Source organism: Cucurbita moschata, unplaced genomic scaffold (assembly GCF_002738365.1).
Source record: "Cucurbita moschata cultivar Rifu unplaced genomic scaffold, Cmos_1.0 Cmo_Scf00017, whole genome shotgun sequence".
NCBI lineage: Eukaryota > Viridiplantae > Streptophyta > Magnoliopsida > Cucurbitales > Cucurbitaceae > Cucurbita > Cucurbita moschata.
Window position 1 is genome coordinate 1,635,387 of NW_019268533.1, and position 22,638 is coordinate 1,658,024.

Sequence of the window (22,638 nt, forward strand, 5' to 3'; positions counted from 1 at the left end):
ACCAGGGTTTACTATAGTCTTGATTCTTCCAGGAATCCAAGCCATGTTCTTACAAAATGCTAAACAACCTTGCATCCATGGGTTGTTTTGAAACATATAAAGATTCGAAACAATATTTACTACTTTGAAAGAATCAAAAGATTCTTAAAACAAAAGACAAAAAGTTCAAATTAGTATCTAGGATTTCTAACAGATTTAAGGGTTCGCAGCCACATGCAACACATATGAGCCACACATGACATGAAATAAGCTTAAAGTGACTGAGAGGATTCCTCCTTACCTTGTTTGCTAGAGACAAGCCAACCTCAGAAAGATGCCAAAAAGAGGCCTCATTTAATGGGGTAATGCCAACAGAGTGGTGGGGGCCCTGACATTGCAAAATGGTCTCTAATGGAAGCTAAAGAGGATAAGTTAATGTACAAAAAGCTAGATCCATTATCCAAATCAAGACCGACCCTTACAGGACCTTTTCAATGAACTAAGAAGCCGCTTAACTCTTTTAATCAATAATAATTCATCAATCAAGGGGCGTTTTCAATTGAAACATGAACAATATAACATTAATCCTTGAGATTACCCCCCTAAATTTGCCAGAAACCGAAACAAATAGAACACAATAAAACAGTCCATACTCAAATCAAAATTCAGACTATTAAGTCTTCAAAACTCTGTTGAATTAAATATGGCTTACAACTCTAAACAGTTGCTGTTTTTGGATCAAAAGAGGAAGCCTGCGTTATTTATATCCCCGCAAAAGCCTTCTTCCCACTACTTGAGGATCCAGCAGGAATGACCTTCAACACATTGAACCTAACTGTCTTCGACAATGGCCTGAAATTCATTCAAACACGGTAAATGTGAAACATGTCTTGGAAAAAAACACAAAACAATAGATATAATAACAGCAATCAATGGAAAGAATTTTTCGTATCTTAATGTACCTGCATTGGCCGATAATAACGTGATCTCCCTCCTTCACACGAAAGCAAGGAGATATGTGGGCTGGAATGTTGGAGTGCCTTTTCTCATACCTGAAGGAGAAAGAAGAAACACAATATGTCAAAACCACGAAAATAAAAATCAGATGGCGGTGGCGGTGGCGGTGGTGCTGACTGTGTGTGGGTAGGGTGGAGTTCAGTGAAGCACCTCTGATACTTCTTAACGTAGTGTAGATAGTTCCTCCTGACAATAATGGTCCTGACCATTTTAGCACTATGACAAGTTCCAGCTAAAATACGTCCCCTGATAGAGACCGTTCCGGTAAAGGGGCATTTCTTATCGATATATGTTCCTGCATGAATGTAATAGAATTGGAATAATAAGTAAGTAAATAGCATTCTCATATTCAGCAACAATTCAAAAGAACATAATAGCAAGATATGCCTAAATAGGGTCTTAAAAACTTAGAGATAAGGATGCATACAATACATAGGGTAAATAAGGATGCAATATTGCAAAGAAATTCCCCTTCACGGGATGAATTCTTATTTGCAGCAACAATTCACAGAACATGAGAGCAAGATACGCCTAAATATTGGGCCTTAATAAGAATGAATACAGTACATAGGGTAAGTGAGGATGCCCAGCCTAGAATGGGAATACGGCATTAGCCTTCTAATATTCAATCATGAATCTCACGATAAACGCAATGCTGTGGCAATTTTTCTTGATCATAAATAATTGATTGGAGAGTACTAAGTTTGACATCATTCCATCAACAAAATTCCTTAATATTTTGGACTCCCTCAACCATCCATCTAGTAGATACTGTTGTATAAAGGAAGAAACATACACCTATTCTAGACAAAAGATAATAAAATCCTCAACACAACTATCCCTTCAGCTCATTACGTTTTTTCAATATATTTTTGCATCAGAGTTGTATCCTCTCAGCATTCGAACAAATGGCAATTCAATAGAGAATACAATCAATGAAGCACTATACAAGGTTAAAAATGATCGAAGTACAAGGTTTTTTTATTGTGGATAAAAGTACAACGGGATGGTTCAGAGCAAACAATGAGTCTGGCTTCCAGTTTATGGTACTCGAGCAAAGTCAAAACACAGATGGACTAAAAACATTCATATGAGCAAGCCAACAAACATAAGGTGATCAGAGTTGTGAAAAACAGAACCTTCAACGGCTTCCCTTGGCGTCTTGAATCCTAATCCAATACTCTTCCAAAAACGGTTTCCGCCCTTTCCAGGTCTCTTCCCCTTCCCACTCTTTTTAGAGCTATTTTGAAAAAACGAAAGAGAATAATAATTAGAACAACACAAATCATAAAAACAAAATCAAATCGGGATAACGGCAAAACAAAACAACAATTCAAAAAATAAGAACACAAACACATGTCATTCAAAAACTGAACAAAAAACAAAAATTTCAATTCGTTTACCAGAGAAAAACCTTGGGTTGCTTCAAAAACGCCTTCTCGGTCTGCGGAAAAAAGATAAAGAGTACAGAGATGTTAAAGTCACTGAAATGAAAAGGGAAATGAATGTCGCCAATTCAATAGAAACCTGCTCCGCCATGATTAGGGCTTCCGAAGCGAGCAAGCGTTCTGGTTCGCTCGGGCGGCCGAAGGAGCAGAGTTCGATTACAGAAACCCTAAACCTGCTTCAGAGAGTTATAGAGCGGACGACAATAGATGGGCTTTACAGGAGAATTGGGCTTACCATATGAAAATGGGCCAAAATTTTCTTTTTGAAGTTTTAATAAATATATACACTCCATAAATCTTAAATTTAGTCTTTTAAAATAATTTATTTTTAAATTTGGTATAAAAAGTTAGTTTTGTTCATGAACAGCTTGATAAACTGCATCAAAATTAAGTGCGATTTTCAAGAAAATCTTCAAGGTTGAGAAATTCGTAGCTGTTCTTAGCATGATTTTGGGGAACTTACTCGCCAATCCAATTAGCTCGGGCTCTAGTTCTTCCGTTTTTATTCCTTAGCAAGCGGATACAGATGATGAGACCAGAAATTGTGTACAATTCATAGATATACTAAGAAGAAAATGCATACGAAAATAAGAACGAGCGATTAAGTGTAGAAATTTCTTTCGATAGTGAATTTGATCAATGCAGGCACGATTTGATCATTAATATAAAATAGCATTATTTGTGCATAAAATTTGCTAATTCCAATAAATGAAAAAAAAAGATGCATCTCGACTCTTACATACGATGGCGCGATCTGAATTTGCAAAGCCCTAATTCTCTCCGCGTTCACTCGAGAGTGTATCTTCGATCTTTCTCTTCGATAAGCCTCCTCTCTTTGCATCTGCAAACGATAAGAATTTGCGCAGACGCGTAGGGTTGGAAACGCGATTACTCGAAGCTTCTGGATCTTGCTTCAAATGGCGGTTGAATTGGCACATCGTCAAGAAGAAATGCAGGAAAAGTGCGAAGAAACATACGCCGGCACAAATGGAGAAGAGTCCAATGAAACTCTGCAAGTGAAGTTGTTCTTGATCGAGATTGGAATCTCCAGAACTGCAAGACTTTCTTGAGAACCACTGATCGTGAATCTTTTGAAGACCGCCATTCTCAGATAGAGTGAGTATGGCCGTCGACAAGTCTCCCGCCAATGGAGAGTCTCGCGGAAATGCCTAACAAAAATGCAAAATATAAAGTCATTTTTTAATTTATATATATATATATATAATATGTCTCGAGTAATTTGTTAGACAATTTTTAAATCTCGGGATCTTATTAGACGCAAAATTTAAAATATAAAATTTAATAAAATAAAGTTAATAATCGATTTTTCAAAACTCGAAACTAGTCCAAATACACATCTTGTTACGAGAAACTATGACTCGGGTTATTATTATTAATACTTACAATTTTATATTGATCAGTATCTAGACACATCTGAATTATTCTTATCGATACGACTACCTGAACTACAACATTTGGTTGTTTTCGTCGTGAAAACCACCCGAGCTAGAACATTTGGTTGCAAGATAATTCGTCCGATATTGAATCACTGGCTACCATAACTTGAACTCATTTGTTTTCGGGTGTGTTATTTACTCTAAACACATCCGACAATGGACCACCTTGTTTTGGTTTTACTTCCATATGTTCCATTCTTGTCGGAAAAAAACATGTTTTCTTAGCTGAAAAATGACCACTTTAATGCCTAGATCTTGTCTGGTTCAAGTGGCTTCTCTCCTAGTTGAGTATGTATTCCACCTAGGGTTTTTCCTTCGGGCTCCCTCTCAAGGTTTTTAAAACGCGTATGTCATGGGGAGGTTTCCACTCCCTCGTAAAGAATGCACAATTTCACCCCCTTTGAAGTCCAGCGTCCTCGCTGGCACTCGTTCCTTTATCCAATCTATGTGGGACCCCTCAATCCACCCCATTCGAGACCCAGTTTCCTCATTGGCACACCACCGGGTGTCCACCCCCTTTAGGGTTCAGTGTCATCATTGACACATCGCTCAATGTCTGGTTCTGATACCATTTATAACGGCTCAAACTCACTACTAGCAAATATTGTCCTCTTTGGGCTTTTCCTTTCGGGGTTCCTCTCAAGATTTTTAAGACGTGTATTCTAGTGAGAGGTTTCCACACCCTTATAAAAATACTTTGTTCCCCTCTCTAACCGATGTCTCGAATGGAGGTGGATTGTGCATTCTTTATAAGAGTACAAAAACCTCCCTCCAACAGACGCGTTTTAAAAACCTTAAGAGAAAGTCCGAAAGGAAAAGTCCAAAAAGAACAATACCTACAAGCAGTGGATTGGGACGAACGTAACATATCTAAGCAACAAAACTTTAGTAAAACAGTATTTGTAAAAGCGAGGGGATTAAAACTTGAAAGCTATGTCTGAGATATACTTACAAATCCCCATCCACTTTTGGTGAACTGTTGGCCTTTTGTCGAATAATCGCAGTACTCGGCGAGAAAAACATCGATGTATGGCTGCTCGTCAACGATAGCGCCCACCGTGCCGTTCTTGAGAGCAGCAGCATACTCTTTTGGGGATCCAAGAGCAATGAGCCTTGACTTGTGGACGTTAAGTTCCTCACTTAAATAACTTTCAGCAAACGAACCAACTTGGAATCCTATACGGACATTGGTAGATATCAATGAATCAATTCCTGTGATAGGTGAGGTTGCTAGCTGTACCGTGAATATCGACGTTAGACTAGCGGTGTAGCTCGAGTTTATAATTAGAACCACAAAAAGCCATATGACAAGCACGAAACGACCGGGCGTGCTCATGACGTTTTCTCCTGAAAATGAGAATATCAAAGACTGAGGAGAAGTTTGGTTTCAAACCCCAATTCAATCTCGAAATGAAAACTTACTTTGTGCAAAAAACATAGTAGAGAAGCCAAACCTGCATGACAATATAAGAAACACTGAGATGAGGATGGATACCAAGATTGAAGAACAAGCAATACATTGCCTTGTCTAAATCGATATGGAGAGATGAAATTTCGACATGCTCGAGCGATTTTTAGCTCAAAAAGAACCGAGTTTCCTTTCCTTTTTTCTCAAATCCATCTCGTTTATGGTATTGGATCGGTTTATCTTTGTAGCTAATCAAACAAACATACGAACAAGAAGAAACTTTCATAAGAATGCCCGTTGCTCTTGGAGTGTTCATATGACACAATAATGGTGAATGCATAAAACCATAGTTTTCGGGTTCTAAAAAATGAAGGGTTTAAGTTGATGTCAATCATAGAGTTAACGTGTGAGATCCCACATCAGTTGGGGAGGAGAACAAAACATTCTTTATAAGGGTGTGGAAACCTCTCCCTAGCAGACTCGTTTTAAAAATCATAAGGGGAAGCCCGAAAGAGAAAGCCCAAAGATGACAATATTTGCTAGCGATGAGCTTGAGCCGTTACAAATGGTATCAAAGCCAGATACTAGGCGATGTGCCAGCGAGGAGACTAAGCCGCGAAGGGGGTGGACATGAGGCAGTGTGCCAGCAAGGACACTGGGCCCCAAAGGGGGGTGGATTGTGAGATCCCACATCGGTTGGAGAGGAGAACGAAACACCCTTTATAAGGGTGTGGAAACCTCTTCCTAACAAACGCGTTTTTAAAACTTAAGGAGAAGCCCGAAAGGGAAAGCCTAAAGAGGACAATATCTGCTAGCAGTGGGCTTGGGCCGTTACAAATGGTATCAGAGTCAGACACCAGGTGATTGTGTCAGCGAGGAGGCTAAGCCCTGAAGGAGGTGGACATGAGGCGGTGTCCAGTAAGTACACTGGGTCTCAAAGGGGGGTCCTACATCGATTGGAGAAGGGAACGAAGTGCCAACGAGGATGCTGGGCCTCGAAGGGAGGTGGATTGTGAGATCCCACATCGGTTGGGGAGCAGAACGAACAAAACATTTTTTATAAGGATGTGGAAACCTCTCCCTAACAGACACCTTTTAAAAACCTTTAGTAAAAGTCCAAAGAGAACAATATCTGCATGATCATCTCATGGATCACGAAACAACCATAGATCTATATAATACGTATTCTTTGTTCAAATCGAGAGCTCACCAGAGGATTGTGACGAATTGCTTCCTAGGATGTCCTTGGAATTCGTCATTATCTCGACGTTCCAAAATCCACACGACTAATCCAATGAGAAGGAAAAATGCTGCCGAGACAATCCACAACATCGGTGTGAACGGGCGAAGGAACGCCAAAGGACTCGAGTTCAAATTCTTCACAGGGGCCAACACTATTAGCCCCGACTCGATATAAGGCTGCGTAAAATCGACAATCTTGGTACGACTCGTCACAATTGCAATATCACCAACAGCAGCATCAAATTCCTACAAAACCAATCTCCCACATTTAGTCATTACAAAACAACAAGCCAAAATGCATCTTAAAAACATACTTACTTTCAATGCAACATTATTAACAAGCTCAAAGTAGCTAGGATTCTCCTTGCCATCTCCAAACAAAACAAACTCATAATTAACAGCATATGGAAGCAACTCGACCGCAGCAACGAACACGTCAATGCAGTATCCTTTAATCGTTTCGTTACCACTTCCGGGCGTCACAAACTCCTGATAACTAACTCGGCGTGGAACGCCAATTCTTAACCGTCTTCCATCGAGTGGAAGAACCCAACCACGAGGCTTTGTTGTCAATCCCCCAGGCCACACCATGCTGCCTAACTGTTCGGTACGATTGACTGCTTTTCCATACAGCGTTTCGGGCGCCACGACAGATAGCCCCGAATGGTTCGACCAATATCCAATCCTCTTCATACCAGATTTCACAACATTCAAGATATCATATGAGGGATGCAAAGGGTATCTATCTTGAAACTGAATAGGCCCTGTCAGGCCAATCATACTGATAGTCAATAGATTGTTAAGCAGCTCATTTCCCTCATTAAACACTCCTAGTGAACTAAAATCCAAGCTCTCTCCACTAAGACTACCAGCATGTGTATATTTGGAGAAAGAAATGGTACCATTTTGATCAAATAACTCTTTCAATCCTCTTGCAATCATCCAAACAGTATCATATGCATATAGGCCATAAGTATTCAACCCAATCGAGCCATTACTCAGCTCGTTCCAACGAGATATAAACGATTGCTTCCTTTTCGACTCGGGTGTATGTAGCCGAAGCGTAAGAACGCCTTGTATGGAGTTAGCCGTTTTCAAGGGAAGGGGTGAAGTAGAATCTATAACTGTTGATAGCCAACTAGAGGTTATCCAAACATATCCAGCCTCCATCATTCCAAGGCTTTTAGCCATTTCGAAAACCAAGAAACCTGTTTTCGAGAACGTATATAATACGATAACTCGAGATTCCATCATTTTAATCTTTACGAGCGCGTCGTGAACTTGAGTTCTTGTGGCTGTTGGGTAAGGGGGAAGTGCTACTTTAGAGGGTATTTTCAAGCCTTTGTTTTCGATTTTGTCGCCTAATGTGAACATACTGTTTCGACATTGATCATCGTCGGTGTAAAGCACGACGACGTCGTGCCAACCGTAATAACTAATCATATCTGCTATTGCTGCCATCTGGAATTGATCATTTGGAGCTGTTTGAATGAAGTATGGATATTGCAAAGTTGAAAGTGTTGGATCCAATGCTGTAAATGATAGTAATGGGACATGGAGTTCATTTGAAAGATGTGAGAGTATATGTCCCATAGTAGCATCTTGTGGACCAAGGATAGCAACCGTGTCAGATACCATGTACTTTATTGCTGTCATCACAAAAGTTTCAATATTAGCTTCTGATTCAGATATTCATTTAGGCAAGATACAAACTTCTCTTATACTTTTCAAAATAGACGACCAATTCTGTCAGGTCCACATCGGTTGGGGAGGAGAACGAAACATTTTTTATAAAGGTGTGAAAACTTTCCCTTAGTAGACACGTTTTAAAACCTTGAGGGAAAGCCCGGAAGGAAAAGTCTAAAGAGGACAATATCTATTAGCGGTGGGCTTAGGCTGTTATAAATGGTATTAGATCCAGACACCGGGCGATGTGCTAGTTTGGAGGCTAAGCCTTGAAGGGGGGTGGACATGAGGCGGTGTGCCAACAAGGACGCTAGGCCCTGAAAGGGGTGGATTAGGGGGTCTCACATCGATCGGAGAAGGGAACGAGTGACAACGAGGACGCTGGGCCCTGAAGAGAGGTGGATTGTGAGATCTCACATTGGTTGGGGAGGAGAACGAAGTATTCTTTATAAGAGTGTGAAAACCTCCTCCTATTAGAAGCGTTTTAAAACCTTGAGGGGAAGTCCGAAAGGAAAAGCCTAAAGAGGACAATATCTACTAGTTGTGGGCTTGAGCTGTTACAAATGGTATCAAAGCCAGACATCGGGCACTGTGCCAGCTTGGAGGCTAAGCCCCAAAGGGTGGGTGGACACAAGGCAGTGTGCCAATAAGGACGCTAGGCCCCGAAAGTGGGTGGATTGAGGGATCCCACATCGATTGAAGAAGGGAACAAGGGTCAGCGAGGACGTTGGGTCCTGAAGAGGGGTGGATCGTGAGATCCCACATTGGTTAGGGAGGAGAACGAAGCATTATTTATAAGGGCGTGGAAACCTCTCCTTAGAATACTCATTTTAAAAACCTTGAGAGGAAGCCTAAATAGGACAATATCTACTAGTGGTGGCTTGGGTTGTTACAAATTCTATGATGAGACAAGAGAGAAAACCAAGGGACTAGGAACGAAAACGAACACTTCACAGCGACTAGGGCTAACGCTAAAATAGACCGAAGCTGAAAGTACAAGGATCAAAATAGTCGAGTCCACCGACAAAAGAGAAGAATCGGCCTTCGTAGGCCGAGGCATACCTCCTGTGATACCAAGAAATCCACTGTAATTTGCATCATGTATGGATATAGATAGCTTTCTTCCACCAAGAACACTTGGATCAGAGTTCACATCCTTCTCAGCAGCCTCAATGGCAATCTTGGACACTTTTCCATTAACAGAACGAAGTGAAAATATAGCTCCAACTTTCACTACTTCAGTTCTTGAGGCCCCTTCGGAAATTCCTAGAATACAAAGAAGTAATGAAAGAAACCAAACCATATTCATAGAGATTAAGCTGAAAAATGAGCTTTCTTTGATAGAATATCACAACAAAATCGTTCTTGGGGCGGCGACGACGACGATGACTCGTTCAAACGAAACGAATCAATAAAGAACAGCATGCTAGAACAGTAAGCAGCAACAAAATCCAAAAAGAAAAACACAAGGAAAGGGACCAACACAAATGGTACTAGAATGTCAGAAAAAACCAAACATCAAGCTCTCCGGCAACAAGAGGACAAAATACCTTGTTTTCAAATTCAGAAAAACACAAATAAAAAGAAGTTCAAACTTAGCTGTTAAGTTAAAGCAGATTGAGGTTGGAAGAGTAATGAAGATCCCACAATAAAGCAAATACAAGAAGTAGTAGCCAAGAATGCTATTAGCCAAAAAACAGAGAAGCCAATGCTTTGTGCTTTTGATATCAAGAAGCATAAGCTTTGTTCTTTTAAGAACAAGAAGCATATATTGAGCAATAAATGTGTTCTTAAGGGCTTGAGATGTCTACAAAAAGGCTTCAAACTCTACGCACAAGGTAGCTATTGAAATTCTTGTTATATCCAAAAGCTAACCTTTTAGTGGTAAAGCTTTTACAGCGACGGTTTTTCTTTAAGTAAGAGATTGGTCATCGCTCAAAGGCAGTCGTTTATGCCCTTATGCAATAAAGAAAGAAAGCAAGTGAGGTGGCCCCTGCATGCCGAGGCCTCAGTCGACCACTACTAAATAAAGAGGATTATCGATCGAAACTGGTACACGTCGAGCGACAAAAACAAGCAGGAGTTAAAAGTACAATTGTGGATATAATACGAAGTGTTGGGTCTTCACCGTATAAGTTTAAACAAAAAGTTGTAGAAAACAAGAAGCATATGAACAGATGCTAAAAAGTAGCTGAAAGCAAGAAGCTTAAAGGTGAAGGCTAGTGGCCACCAAGCTTTGTGGTGGCGCTTTCCAATATAATATATCATATTCAAGCTGCACATCATTTGTTTTAAAAATACTTTTATTTTTCTCGAAAGTCACCGTACGGACTACGAGAAGAGTTACCCTACGATCTATGTAACAGTTAAGCTCGCTCCTAGCAAATATTGTCTTTTTAACTTTTTCTTTTGAGCTTTCCTTCAAAGTTTTTAGAACACGTTTGTTAGGGAGAGGTTTCCATATCCTTATAACGTTCTCCTCCCCAACCGACGTGGGATCTCACAATCCACTTTCTTTTGGAGCCCAGCGTCCTCGCTGGCACTCGTTCCCTTCTCAATCAATATGGGACCCTCCAATCCATCCCCTTCGGGGCCTAGCATTCTTGCTGGCACACCGCTTTGTGTCCACCCCTCTTCAGGGTTCAACCTCCTCGTTGGCACAACACCCAGTGTCTGGCTCTGATACCATTTGTAACGGCTCAAGCTCATCGTAGCAGATATTGTCTTCTTTAGCCTTTCCCTTATATCTACTAGGGAGAGGTTTCCCCACTTTTGTAAAGAATGTTTCATTCTCCTCCCCAATCGATGTGGGATCCCACACGAAATCGAGACCGATAATGGTGTGATGATCAGTTAACCAAAACATAATTTGGTAAGTTGAGAATCCACCAAGTCCTTGCAGATGAATAACCCAAGTAGGAAATCTCTTCATACTTGCCATATCCAATCTCAAAGGTCCCAACAGGATTTGCCAGCTCCACTGAAGCAATGGTGACCTGCAAAACCTAGGATTCAAAGACAACTGATTTTCTCTTTGTTTCTTACACGAGGGGAAAAGAACAAGAACGACAAGAACACAAAAAAACAGAACATGGGTGTCTTTTCAAACAGGTCGTGGGAATATTCTGAGAGAAACAATCCCATTTTCGGACCTTTCTTCTGAAAGGGATGGAGGAACTGGAAAAAAAACATTCCCATTTTCTGTCGTTTCTCTTTGAAGTTCATGGGGAAAAAGGACACGTGAATTCTAAGAACAAGGATGGAAAAGGGAAGTGGGTGTGTGGAGTGTAATAGAAATGAGAATAGGAATGGGAATGTGGAAAAGAATACCTCTTTTCTCTTCCATGGCCGGCAATATTGGAATCCAATTCAAAGTCTGTACAAGTTTTTAAACGACAACTTTCATGGTACTCCTCATGCTTAACTTGAAACGTGTAGCTCGAGCAGCCATCAAGCGAATACTTACTGGCCAATAGGTTCAAAATTTTGATCTTGCATCGACCTATCTAATGAAAGTAATAATTTAATCTCCAAATATTTATTTGTAACGATTTAGTTTGAAATTGACATGTAACTTTATTGTTAGTTTATTCATCCTCCGATATCTCTTTAAAATGTAATTTTTCAAAGTAAATATTCATTAAAGTTGAGATACAAATCTCATTTTATTGAATAAAAATTATTATTACTATTTTTAGTTACAATAAAAATTACCTTCAAATGAACAAACTTAAACTAAAAAGTATAACCCAGTTCAATATAATACAGTTTTCAAATCCATTTAGCTACAAAAATGTGTACTACTGGCAAAACGTTAAGAATTGCATCCAATTCCCACGAACATAAATAAAATACAATATAGAGAACTTCAAAAGTTGTATCAGCAACGCCAATGGATTCTATGAACCAATAAATACGACAAAACTGGTGCGAAAAAACGACTAATGAAGGAAATATGATCTCTCCCTTTTGTACATGGAAAGGCTGCAGAAATTGGGTGATAAACTGCTTCAAGACTCGAATCTTCCGTGACAACGATGGGTAATCCAGGACCTGGCAATTCGTTTTTTCTAACAATTTTCGGTTCTTCCTGGAACGCAGTTCGCTAGAGGAAGGAAACAGCGTCCTAATGTTCTCGAGTTAAAGGAGGCGAAGAAACCTGGGTTGGGTTGGATTGGGTTATGAGCTCTCTACGCGCTGTCTTTTTGCAGGAAGATGATCGCTACCATCGATATTCTTCTCACTGTGTTCGTGATTGAAACTCCAGCCAGGGAAATCAGACGCTGAGAATAAGGAGGTGGGGATTGCTTGGTAGAAAGCCAGAGGGACTCGCTTCATTTTCTTTTTCAACTGCAACCAAAGATAACATTCAAAACCAAAATAATATACGAATTTCATTCTATCCTATTTTGATCTTTCTATCCTACTTTGTTCTATGCAGCCGATGGATTTTAGAGACGACATCAAAAGTTGTAAATAGCTGGGAGATTCATCCCGAACAAATGAGAAAACTTCCACTCTTTCCATGGAGTAAAATTCAATAATCTAACCATTATAATTTCAAAAGGGGCAATTTATCACCTTATATAACTAATTAAAGAAAAATTACTAAACCAGAAAAAAAAAAAAAGGCTAGAGTTACCTCTTGCCCGAGTATTGTCGCGTATGAACCAGCAACGAAATCTTTAACATCAATTTCAGTTGTTTTCGACCTCACGGTCAGATCATTCTCAAGCGACAAAACTAACCTACAAGAAGATAAGGGCTAGTTTTCAGTATGCAATCCAAAGCAAATAGAAGTTTCTGGATCAATATTAAGCCGCATACCTAGAAACGGGAGGACAATAATGGTGTCGAAGACAATCAATTTCCCAGAGTGAACTTCCTGTACCAATAATTCTTGTTAACAAGACAAAAATTGAGCACACATGGACTCTTGTGAAAAAATCATCACGTGACACCTAGTTAACAGTATTTTCGGTTATTAAATTTGACAAGACTATATGAATTAAAAGATCCTGTGTAACCCATTGAATAGTCAAGAAGGAAACTTTGACATGTGATGTGATACTAATAGTTTTTGCCACCTTCCATCCAACAAAGAAACAATCGACATGGAAGGCATGGAATAAATTTTCAAACACATAATGATAAGAATATAATCCTTTGGAGTAGAAATTCCACTAATCTACAAAGTATGCACCAAGACTGGAAACTTTTCTCCTGAGTAAAAATAAAATGATTCTAGAAAGATAAACTGTAATTCATTAATCATAACACAATCACCAGAATGGTTAATGTTTGGAACCTCAAATTAAGTGAATTTAGACTTTGTTAAAGATTACACTTACTCAAGGCACTAGATTTTATGGGATCAGTTTCCTCGTAGTTAAAACGGTCAATGCCTGGTTTCATGTTGGGTGTATCAGCTTCAACTTCTGAAGCATCCGTGCCTTTAGCAACCTCTTTACTTGTTGAATCGTCATTCTTACTCTCGCTAACATTTTCCTGCCCACATAATACAACATAAGTTACATCCAGTATAAAACAAGAAAAAGTAGACGCAGGTTGTAGAATCTATCAATAACAATAAGATTAAAAACTGTGCTCACTTCAATCATAACCAATATCCATACGTCAAGGACAGTTCTCAAATAGAGATCCAAATCCACCTAACGACTTTTCAAGAGGTCATAAGATTTCACTACCTACGTACTCTACCTAATCAGAAGAAGAAAATAAATTAATTACCCGGTGAACCAAACAGTTGATTGAGGGATGTCTTCGTAAGAGATTGTGAATAAGAGCTATAATGATAAGTGCTCCTGATGGAGGAACAACAAGTGATAGCCTACTCAATTTCTTAGCAAAAGCGGCAGCCAAGTATGCTGGAAGAAGTGGTGACTTCAAGCAGGAATCAAGAAGCTGCCAAGCAAGGAATCACATGTTAGGAATCACCTAAAATGAACCATATATTTAGAGAAGTCATCAGTCATATTACAACATGGTTTACATCATCAACAAACGGACTTTAATATTTTAAAAAAATGATAATTAGAAAATGACCTAGAAATTGACACCCACAAAGATCATATGAAATCTAACAATGACCCATATCCCTTCCAAGATCTCTATCAATCCAAATACCCCCAGAAAAGCATGCCAAAGAGATAATTGAAATCACTATCCATACTCTTGAAAAAAAAAATCATTTCCAAAAAAGAGTAAAAATAATTGACAACCCACTCAACTTTACCTGAAAAAACTTGGCCCGATGTTTTGCCATGAATATTGAAGGAACCAAAAGAGCATAAAGTTTTTCATAGAAGTTTGGATACTCTAAACCATATTTTGTCATAAGGAGGAAGAGGCTGCTAAGAGCCATAACACTGACAACGCCACCCATATCATAGGATTTTGTCAAGAAGTCGCTGCATATTATTAGGTAACGGATGCGTTAAATGAGAAATACAAGTTTTAGTTGTAAGAGAGAACATACAAGTCACATTATCACTAACCATAATATGATTGGATTAGAAAGATAAGGAATGACTTCCTGATCAAGAATTACAAGAACCTGAGTAGCAAAAAGAAGAGCAAAAACATATTAGATGACAACAAATCCCAAAAAAGCCAAAAAAGAATTAACATGTGAAGACAATGGGAAGGGAAGGTTGCTACACAGACGGCCATAAAAGATTTTCGAAACAAACAAACCATGTATGTATTAAGAACAAGTAGTAGAAGAAAAAAACAACAATATGGTATAGATGAACGATGCAGTATACGTACAATGGTACAAGAAGTATCTGTGCAGAAACACAGAGAGAAACTAGGATAATAAAGGAAGTGAGAAAAGTAACTATACAATTTCTTACCTAAATTAGATGGGATCAATCATAATAAGTTTGCAAAAGATCGGCAGGATTTTCTTTTTAGGCCTAATCTCAGACAATAAAGCTAGAAAATAGTTACCGTTGAGGTGGTTTTCTGAAAATTAATTTCTTAGAGTTGTTTTATGAAAACACGTTATACAAAAATGAATTCTTATATTATTTCATGCACTACGATGTTCTTGAGCCCATTGACACAACTTATGTTTTAAGTATAATATATTATTAAAAATACTCAACCAAAACAACGTAAAAGATTTACAGTCCAAACATTTATATATTAGAATACAAATTGTTTGAAATTGTTGCGAGAAATCTTTTATCAATATTTCCAAACAGCTGAAAATTGTATGATATAAATTTTCCATCTGGCTCAAAGGTAAAATGAGATGTAAAATTGTTTCCAGAAACAATGTTAACTTTTCAAGAAGTCGAGTCATCTATAACAGGGGTCAAAAGCATGATATGCAGACCAATTTCCTAATAATGAAAGCTTTTTATACAAAGCCAAAAATAAAGATGAGTGATTACCTCCTTGTACACATCAATTGGAAGCGGTAACCTAAGAAATGAAATCCATGCTTTTGTAAATTTTGGTTTCATTTTTCTTACAATCTTTGATGCCGTTAAGACCTGAAGGATGTTGTCAATAATGTTCTTAAAAGGAGGAATAATGATAGAATTTAATGTAGCCAATCCAAGGCCGAATAGAGAGAAAGAAAAAACAGATAAAGAATGAACTAGTTGTAAGGACCTCTTCATCATTTTTCCTCATCTTAAGCTGCTTTGCTTCTTGATTGTCAGAGAGCACTTTGTTGTCACCTTTAATTGGAAAAATAATGACTTTAGCAAAAACTCTGGTCCATAAAAGAAGTGCTGACAGTAAACGCCAAAGATAATTGCAATTCTCAACTTATCTAGCCGGATAAAGGAGTGTTTGATTAAAAATACTAAAACTTCTCCTGCTGGATAAAAGAGTGTTTAGACTATAAATGCTAAAACTTCTTCAGCTGGATAAAAAAGTCCTTTTACTAGATATTACAGGGAAGTTTCCTAGTCAACCTTGATTATCACTCACTATTTTGCAATTCAATAAATAATCTTTTTTGGCCATTTGGCTGGAAGGCCCCTTAACAACAGTTATTTTTGGAATGCACCACGAGGGTTTAAACATAAAAAAGAGTGATTGCAGGTGTAAATTTGTTTTAAAAGATGAGAAGAAATAACCTAAAAATTCAATTACTCAAATGGGCCCAAGTACAAGATTGAAAGTTTGGCCAGCCATGGCCATTTTGGAAATTCCTCATTTTAAATTGGAGTTCATGATGCCATTTCTATGTCCAAACTAAATTACAAGTCAATATGAAACTAGAAAAGTTCCATTATGCCGCCACAAAATTCCAGCACTTGTTGTAAAAAAGTAACCAAACAAGATTATCAAAATACCCTTTGAGAAGGTTAGAGACGTTAAACTCGACATGTTGAGAAATCAAGATCTATGCATGCAGTTAGAAGGATAGGAAATTATGCAGCTAACTGTATTACAAAAGGAGGCTGTGTGAACAACTAACTTTTACACGCTGATTTAAAATGGACAGTATCAACAACCAAACATAAATGAAATCTATGGAAATTACCTGATTCAACCCACATAGTGTAGTCAGATTGGTTTGAGTTTTCTAAAGGGGGGATGGAGGATATGATAGAGTGCACAATGTGTATGAACTCCACTCTGCATGGAAAAAGGTAAATTCCATGTATTCAATACAAGCGTTACAAGAGATGAAACAATTTTTAAAAAGACTTCATAACCCAAATGCCTTAAATTATGTTTCAATGGGGACGATGCAAAGCACAAAATTGTTGTTCAAGGTGATTAAAAAATATTCCTTGAGATCTAAATATCGTATAACCGACAAAGAATTGAAGAAATTACACTTCTATGAAATTAACAAACTAATGTGCGTAACATGTCCTAAATGTCAGGTGTTCGAACCCCCACTCCCAAATGTTAGGATTTTCCCCATTCCCTTAGACAAAGTACACCAACTCCCTCCCACATCATATATAGTAGTAACTATAATCTTAATGTACTTCAATTTCAAGGAAAAAAAAAACCGAGCATTTAGAGATCAAACATTTACCCTTTTCTTGAATGATCACCATCATCGCCATCAATCCTCACACTTCTATCACCTACAAGAAGAAAGTAGTTTCAGTGAACGAAGCAATCAGAAAATAAAAATAACAAAATGTCAAGTAATATGTGGGAAAAATACCAAACATGTACTCAGCCTCAAAAGTCCTCGTGAGTTTTTCGATGCTAATATATGTAAAATAACTGCAAAAAAGAGTGGCAGGTGAAAATGGATCTCTTAGGCATTCTAAAGCATGCCTCTCTTAACCTAGAATCTTAGACGTGAAAAATTCAACAAAAAACTTGGGGTAAAAGCTAAGTCATGCATTCTTTTATGGAATAGAAAGCAATAATTTAGGGAAAATGATGCAATAAACGAAGATAAAGAGGATAGAAATAAACTATAAAATGAATCCCAGTCAAGTCAGTGCTCAAGGAGCAGAAGGAAAATATTTTGAACCTTAAACTGGAAAACGTAAACTTTATAGTGACATGTAGGCCCGGGATGGTAAGGGTGAAGAAGAAGAAGAAGAAAACATACCGGACATCGAGGTGATTGAAGTACTTCTTGACAAGCAAGGCTATCAGAGTATTAACTGGAGTCGAAGAATGAGCCTACAAGCAAGAACAAAGGTTAAATGCACAGATATAGTGCAATCAGCAACGCACAAACTGGCAATGGACGATAGCCAAGTAACTTACAATACTCTGTAGAAACCTGTGATATAAAGCAGAGTGGAATTTTCCCCTGTTACCAACTTTAACAAACTCCATAATCGCATCCAACACAATCTCCTACACCACGCATAACAACAGAATAAAGAAAGCGCACAATTAAACAAACTCACCAAACCCAAAACAAAGCAGATAATAAACAACACAACGATTTGCAAAGCAACGAAAGGCCACCTTGAGAGTATCGTCGCATTCAGAAGAGACCGCAACATCGATGAGCGACTTAACGAGTTCATCGAACTTGGAACGTAGCCAGGTCCGGTAAATCAACTCGGCGTCGTCCTGAACATCGGCAGCAGGCTTGGAGGAGGAAGGGAGGGAGGGGAGGACCGTGATGAAAAAGGACTGGAGGGAGAGAAGGGCTTCGAGGACATATTGAGGAGGTTTAGAAGGAGAAAGGAAGGTGAGAAGCAGAGGGAGGTTGTTGATGTGAGCTCGAGAGGAGAGAAGTTGGAGTCCTAGGGTTTTGAGGTCGGAAAGCTTGTGATTCTTCTCATTCTTCTTCTTCTTCTTCTCGCTCTGATTCAGTGAGGGAACGGACGCCATTGCAGCTGCTGTGAGAAAGCTTCCGGCGGGAACAGAACTGTGGCAGAGCCTTTGGTAGAACACCACAGCGCTGGTTAGGTTTTTGAACTGAAAGAGTTGACCCGTTTGTGTGTTGGGGCGTGGTACTCCTTTCCTGGATAAGACTTTATACCTAAACCGGAATATGATATCCTTCGCGCTCTTTTTTTATTTTATTTTTATTTTTTTGGGAACATTATACTCCTTGTATTTAGTTGTTTGAGTTTCGAAATTCAATTATTTAAGTTTACTTTTGTTTTTATTTATTCAATTATTTAAGTTGTTTGAGTTTAAAATTTTAAAAAATTTAATTGTGATAAATTTTATTTAATTGGATGTATCAAGAGAATTCTAATCAAAGGTCTCTTAATAATTATTAGATCTTTTTCCAAAACTTTATGTAAAGTACAAATTACAAGTGATCATGTTAGGAATCACAACTCTCCAAAACTTTACGTAAAGTACAAATTACAAGTGACTATGTTAGGAATCACAACTCTCCACAATGGTATGATATTGTCGATATTGTCCACTTTGAACGTAAGCTCTCATGGCTTTGTTTTGGGCTTCCCCAAAAGGCCTAATACCAATGGAAATAATATTCCGCGCTTATAAACCCATGATCTTCCACTAAATTAAAATAATCCTCAACAATCCTTGTTCATATAGACGCTTTCAATCTTATCATACATTGTTTTAGGCTAAATTATAAAAGGACCCTTTCAATCTTATCATTTGTTAACAAAAAAATAAAAAAATTACATGGTATTCTTGACCGATGTGACAATTGGAATGTCAAACATAAATGAGAACCTAGAACGATGTGGCAATGACCTAGAACAGAATTCTGGATTGCATTTTTGTTTTAGATCTCCTCTACAACATTCTAAGTCTCAATTTCCATTTGTCATTCAAAGCAATTTATACTCTAATGGTAGTTTTAAAACGTTTACAAAAGGTATTTGTAAACGTAAAAGATAATATTGTAATGTTTGAAAGAATACAAAGTTTTCGATATTTTCTATAATTCAACCGCATTTCGATAAAGTCAAGGCAAACAACTAAAAAACCTATCCAAACCAACATTTGAGTTATAAACCAAGTTAGAATTACACAAAAGAAAAACCTGTGGTAAGAGTATGAATGTTGGACAAAGCAAAGCAAAAAAGAATTGTATGATCTTCAAGTTACAATCCCTTTCAGATTCAAGCAAAACCAGCATGCCAACAAAGAAGGCTCAGATTTAAGTTGGAACCTACAACATAAGAATGTGCATCTGTGTTCTGTTCTATCTCTCTTATTTTGCAGTAGTGAGAACTTGCCAAAATCCCACCACACCTTGAAAGAAACATTTGAAATGACATCTAGATATGAAGCTGACTATACCTTAACATGCTAATTTTCAACAGCAACTTCACCTTATCAAAGTAAAATGCTAACAAATTTAGCCAAAAAGACGTTTTTTTTCTTGCCTGTGACCAGCAGCACGTTTGCCATCGTCCCCGAGAAAAAAACCAACCAATGGAACGTGAAGAATTTTGCCTATGCAGTAAGTTGAGAATGGGCTGTTAGAGAAGTTCACGAGATCGAATAATTAGTAGGTCGACCGTGCTCTGTGTCTGCGTGGAGTGGAGAGGTAACACGGCTTTAATACTCAGGCGAGTTATGGAGACAAAAACCGTTAACCTTAAATCTATGCAATTTGCTAACTGAATCCAAACTTGGTACATTATCAGATTGTTAAATTTAGGGAACTATTGTAGCATTGCATTAGAGTGAAACTAAAAGGAATTGCATCATCGCATCGTCCCGGGGGTTACGTCGAACAAGGTTACACGGTAGAAAACTAAGCTGGTTATTAGATAGGAGATTACTGACCTCATATATCAATTCGTGCTTTATATTCCCAAACGCTTGAGAGAATCTGGGCCAACCAGGAATATACGCCTTTGTGTTTGGTGCCTAAAACCCACCACTCCTTTATACGCGGTCCTTGGAATACCATCCTGGGAAACGAAAGAAGAACATGAGATAGCTTTTAATTAACAAATGCATTCAAAAGCATATTAAGTTATAAACCTGCATTATTATAGGAACAACAAATTACTATGTAAAGAAAAAGGTTAAATTACAAATTTAGTCCCGAAGATGATCGTGTGTCTATTAGGTTTGTAGACTTAGGTTTTTGTGTTAAATAGGCCTCTATACTTTAGAAGTGTGAAATAGGTTTCTAAACTTCCAATTTTATGCATGGACGTATTTGACATTTATAAAGTTCACAAAATTACATGTTGTGTAATAGAGTTCTAACATTTCAACTTTGTATCCATAGTTACGTAAATTTTAAAAATAAATGTCAATTAAGAATAGACCTATTAGACACAGAAGAGAAAGTTAAGAGATCAAAAAACTTATAATTCAACCAAAGGAAAATTAAAATATCCAATTCCAAACACTTCGAGAGGCTTGGACTTTTCCAGCAAAACTCTAAAAAAAACTGTACATATTTCCAAACCCTAATTCACCCTATTTATATCACTTTTCACTATAGCCAACTTCGAATATGCTCTTCTAATATCCTAGTAACATGCCTGATATTTCCCTACAGAACTCCTAATCGGAAGCATTTCATTTGGCCACAAAGAAATTGCAGAGATAGAAAGGTGGCGGACAATTACCTTCCACTCTTCAAAAATACCAAACTGCCGAGCAATGTTTTCGAAGTCTGATTGGTCTCGGTACTCAATTCGAACATCACCCGCAACATTAAAAGCCTTCATAACTGCATCATTTCCATAAACAGGTTTTGCTTTTTTAACAACATCTGCAAAGTGCTTCACGTATTTGTCCTACAAAAAGGAATAACAATTAGTGATAGTTTTTTTTTTTTTTTAATTCATTTCAAATACATAAGCATGCACATTACCTCCATCAGGTAGCTCAAATCCATAGACATCCAGTCGATCTATAGCAAGCAAAAGATAAAAACTTTAAATTCAGTTTCAATTTCGACTGAATGACAGCGAGAAGACCATACAGAGCTTACTTGAACGTCATTCAACTTGATTGGCTCAAGGTATTGCTTGAAAAATTGACCCATACTGGAACCCTGCAAAGGATCCAGGCATTCAGAAAGACTGGCATGAAAAATGCAGAATGTATAGGAAAGTTGTCATGACTCGTGAATGTTAAATTAAAATACATTTATCCTCTCCTCGTGGCTCAAAGGAAGTGAATAAGTGAAAAGTTACTTACATGCTCACCAAAATTATATGTTCTGCACACTTCTGGACGAATAAATTGGCGACCTTTGTGATTCTCCTTCAACCTCAACCAGTCATCCCAATAAGTTTAATTTTGTCAAAGAAACAGTTTTAGGGAAAGCTTACCATACTACAGATCATTTTGAACCAGATTCATAACTAAACTAAAAGTAAAGGATATGCCTTGGGCCACTTCGGTGATAGTTCATCCCAAATAGACTTGGTTAACATCCAACCAAGTCCTGGAAAGAAATCTGAGCGATACAGTAAATCTGCAGGGCATATGAAGGTGGATACAAATAAGGCAATTCACTAAAGATTGAAATGTAATCAAATTGATAAATGTCAGGCAACCAAGTTATCATAGAAAATCTTGATGAGAGTGAACTTTAGTAGCTTGCATTATTTAATTGACTGGTAATCTATATCTTTAATACCAATAAGAGTTCAAGCTACCGAAGTGTTCTAATTTTCCAAAAGATTTCTGGCAAATAAAATTTATTCCCAAGTGGAATCCAGTTCATTTTTGGCCTAGACGTCTTCTCTTTTTTGCTTCTTGTTGATTCCAAAGAATGGAATATCTTGGGCTCCCATTCATAGTGTTTCCTTTTGGAATCAAGTGTTGGAAAAGGCTAAAAAGCGGCTATTGTGCTGGGAAGGGGCTTTATTTTCTATGGGTATGACTAACTCTCATTCAGTCGATTTTAGGTGGAATCCCAACATACTTTGGGTCTGTGTTTAGAATACCGGTAGCAGTGAGCAAGAGCATAGAGAGTTGTGAGGAATTTTTTATGGGGGGGGGGGGGGGA

At 38.0% G+C, this 22,638-nt stretch overlaps 4 protein-coding genes across 9 annotated transcripts in view; all 4 read right to left on the minus strand.

The window, feature by feature from the left end:
* Positions 1-513: 513 nt before the first annotated feature.
* LOC111454930 (40S ribosomal protein S11-like) lies at positions 514-2,634 on the minus strand. The gene is made up of 6 exons (XM_023096410.1): positions 2,524-2,634; positions 2,400-2,440; positions 2,136-2,236; positions 1,147-1,291; positions 942-1,031; positions 514-831 (listed from the first exon to the last, which is right to left on the minus strand). The coding sequence occupies exons 1-6, from the start codon at positions 2,533-2,535 to the stop codon at positions 741-743; spliced, it is 480 nt and encodes a 159-aa protein (XP_022952178.1). The 5' UTR covers positions 2,536-2,634; the 3' UTR covers positions 514-740.
* LOC111454921 (glutamate receptor 3.2-like) lies at positions 2,528-11,623 on the minus strand. 3 transcript variants are annotated; one of them, XM_023096393.1, is made up of 7 exons: positions 9,300-10,475; positions 6,870-8,200; positions 6,520-6,797; positions 5,324-5,355; positions 4,854-5,248; positions 3,184-3,613; positions 2,528-2,617 (listed from the first exon to the last, which is right to left on the minus strand). In XM_023096393.1, exons 1-6 carry the CDS (start codon positions 9,544-9,546, stop codon positions 3,215-3,217), a joined length of 2,682 nt encoding a protein of 893 aa, XP_022952161.1. In that variant the 5' UTR covers positions 9,547-10,475; the 3' UTR covers positions 2,528-2,617; positions 3,184-3,214. The 3 variants fall into 3 exon arrangements, with proteins under 3 accessions (XP_022952161.1, XP_022952162.1, XP_022952160.1); XM_023096394.1 differs by lacking the exon at positions 2,528-2,617 and adding an exon at positions 11,568-11,623 and having other exon boundaries at positions 3,069-3,613; positions 9,300-9,503; XM_023096392.1 differs by lacking the exon at positions 2,528-2,617 and having other exon boundaries at positions 3,069-3,613.
* Positions 11,624-12,040: 417 nt separating this feature from the next.
* Positions 12,041-18,653, minus strand: LOC111454922 (nucleolar complex protein 4 homolog). Its single transcript, XM_023096395.1, has 15 exons — positions 18,177-18,653; positions 17,970-18,062; positions 17,809-17,882; positions 17,410-17,471; positions 17,275-17,326; positions 16,768-16,862; positions 15,885-15,952; positions 15,662-15,763; positions 14,756-14,814; positions 14,494-14,668; positions 13,989-14,162; positions 13,589-13,745; positions 13,065-13,122; positions 12,880-12,985; positions 12,041-12,587 (listed from the first exon to the last, which is right to left on the minus strand). The coding sequence occupies exons 1-15, from the start codon at positions 18,546-18,548 to the stop codon at positions 12,417-12,419; spliced, it is 1,818 nt and encodes a 605-aa protein (XP_022952163.1). The 5' UTR covers positions 18,549-18,653; the 3' UTR covers positions 12,041-12,416.
* A 975-nt stretch (positions 18,654-19,628) lies between these two features.
* The window catches only part of LOC111454925 (alpha-1,3-mannosyl-glycoprotein 2-beta-N-acetylglucosaminyltransferase), a 13,289-nt gene continuing 10,279 nt past the window's right edge, over positions 19,629-22,638 (minus strand). For 2 of the 4 annotated variants that reach the window (XM_023096398.1, XM_023096397.1), the window contains exons 14-20: positions 22,011-22,101; positions 21,822-21,915; positions 21,613-21,675; positions 21,493-21,531; positions 21,245-21,415; positions 20,445-20,572; positions 19,629-20,185 (exon numbers count right to left, since the gene is read on the minus strand). In XM_023096398.1, coding sequence (XP_022952166.1) covers positions 20,465-20,572; positions 21,245-21,415; positions 21,493-21,531; positions 21,613-21,675; positions 21,822-21,915; positions 22,011-22,101 — 566 coding nt within the window. In that variant the 3' untranslated portion in view covers positions 19,629-20,185; positions 20,445-20,464. The remainder of the gene's footprint in view (positions 20,186-20,444; positions 20,573-21,244; positions 21,416-21,492; positions 21,532-21,612; positions 21,676-21,821; positions 21,916-22,010; positions 22,102-22,638) is intronic. The other 2 variants (XM_023096400.1, XM_023096399.1) reach the window with 2 other exon arrangements.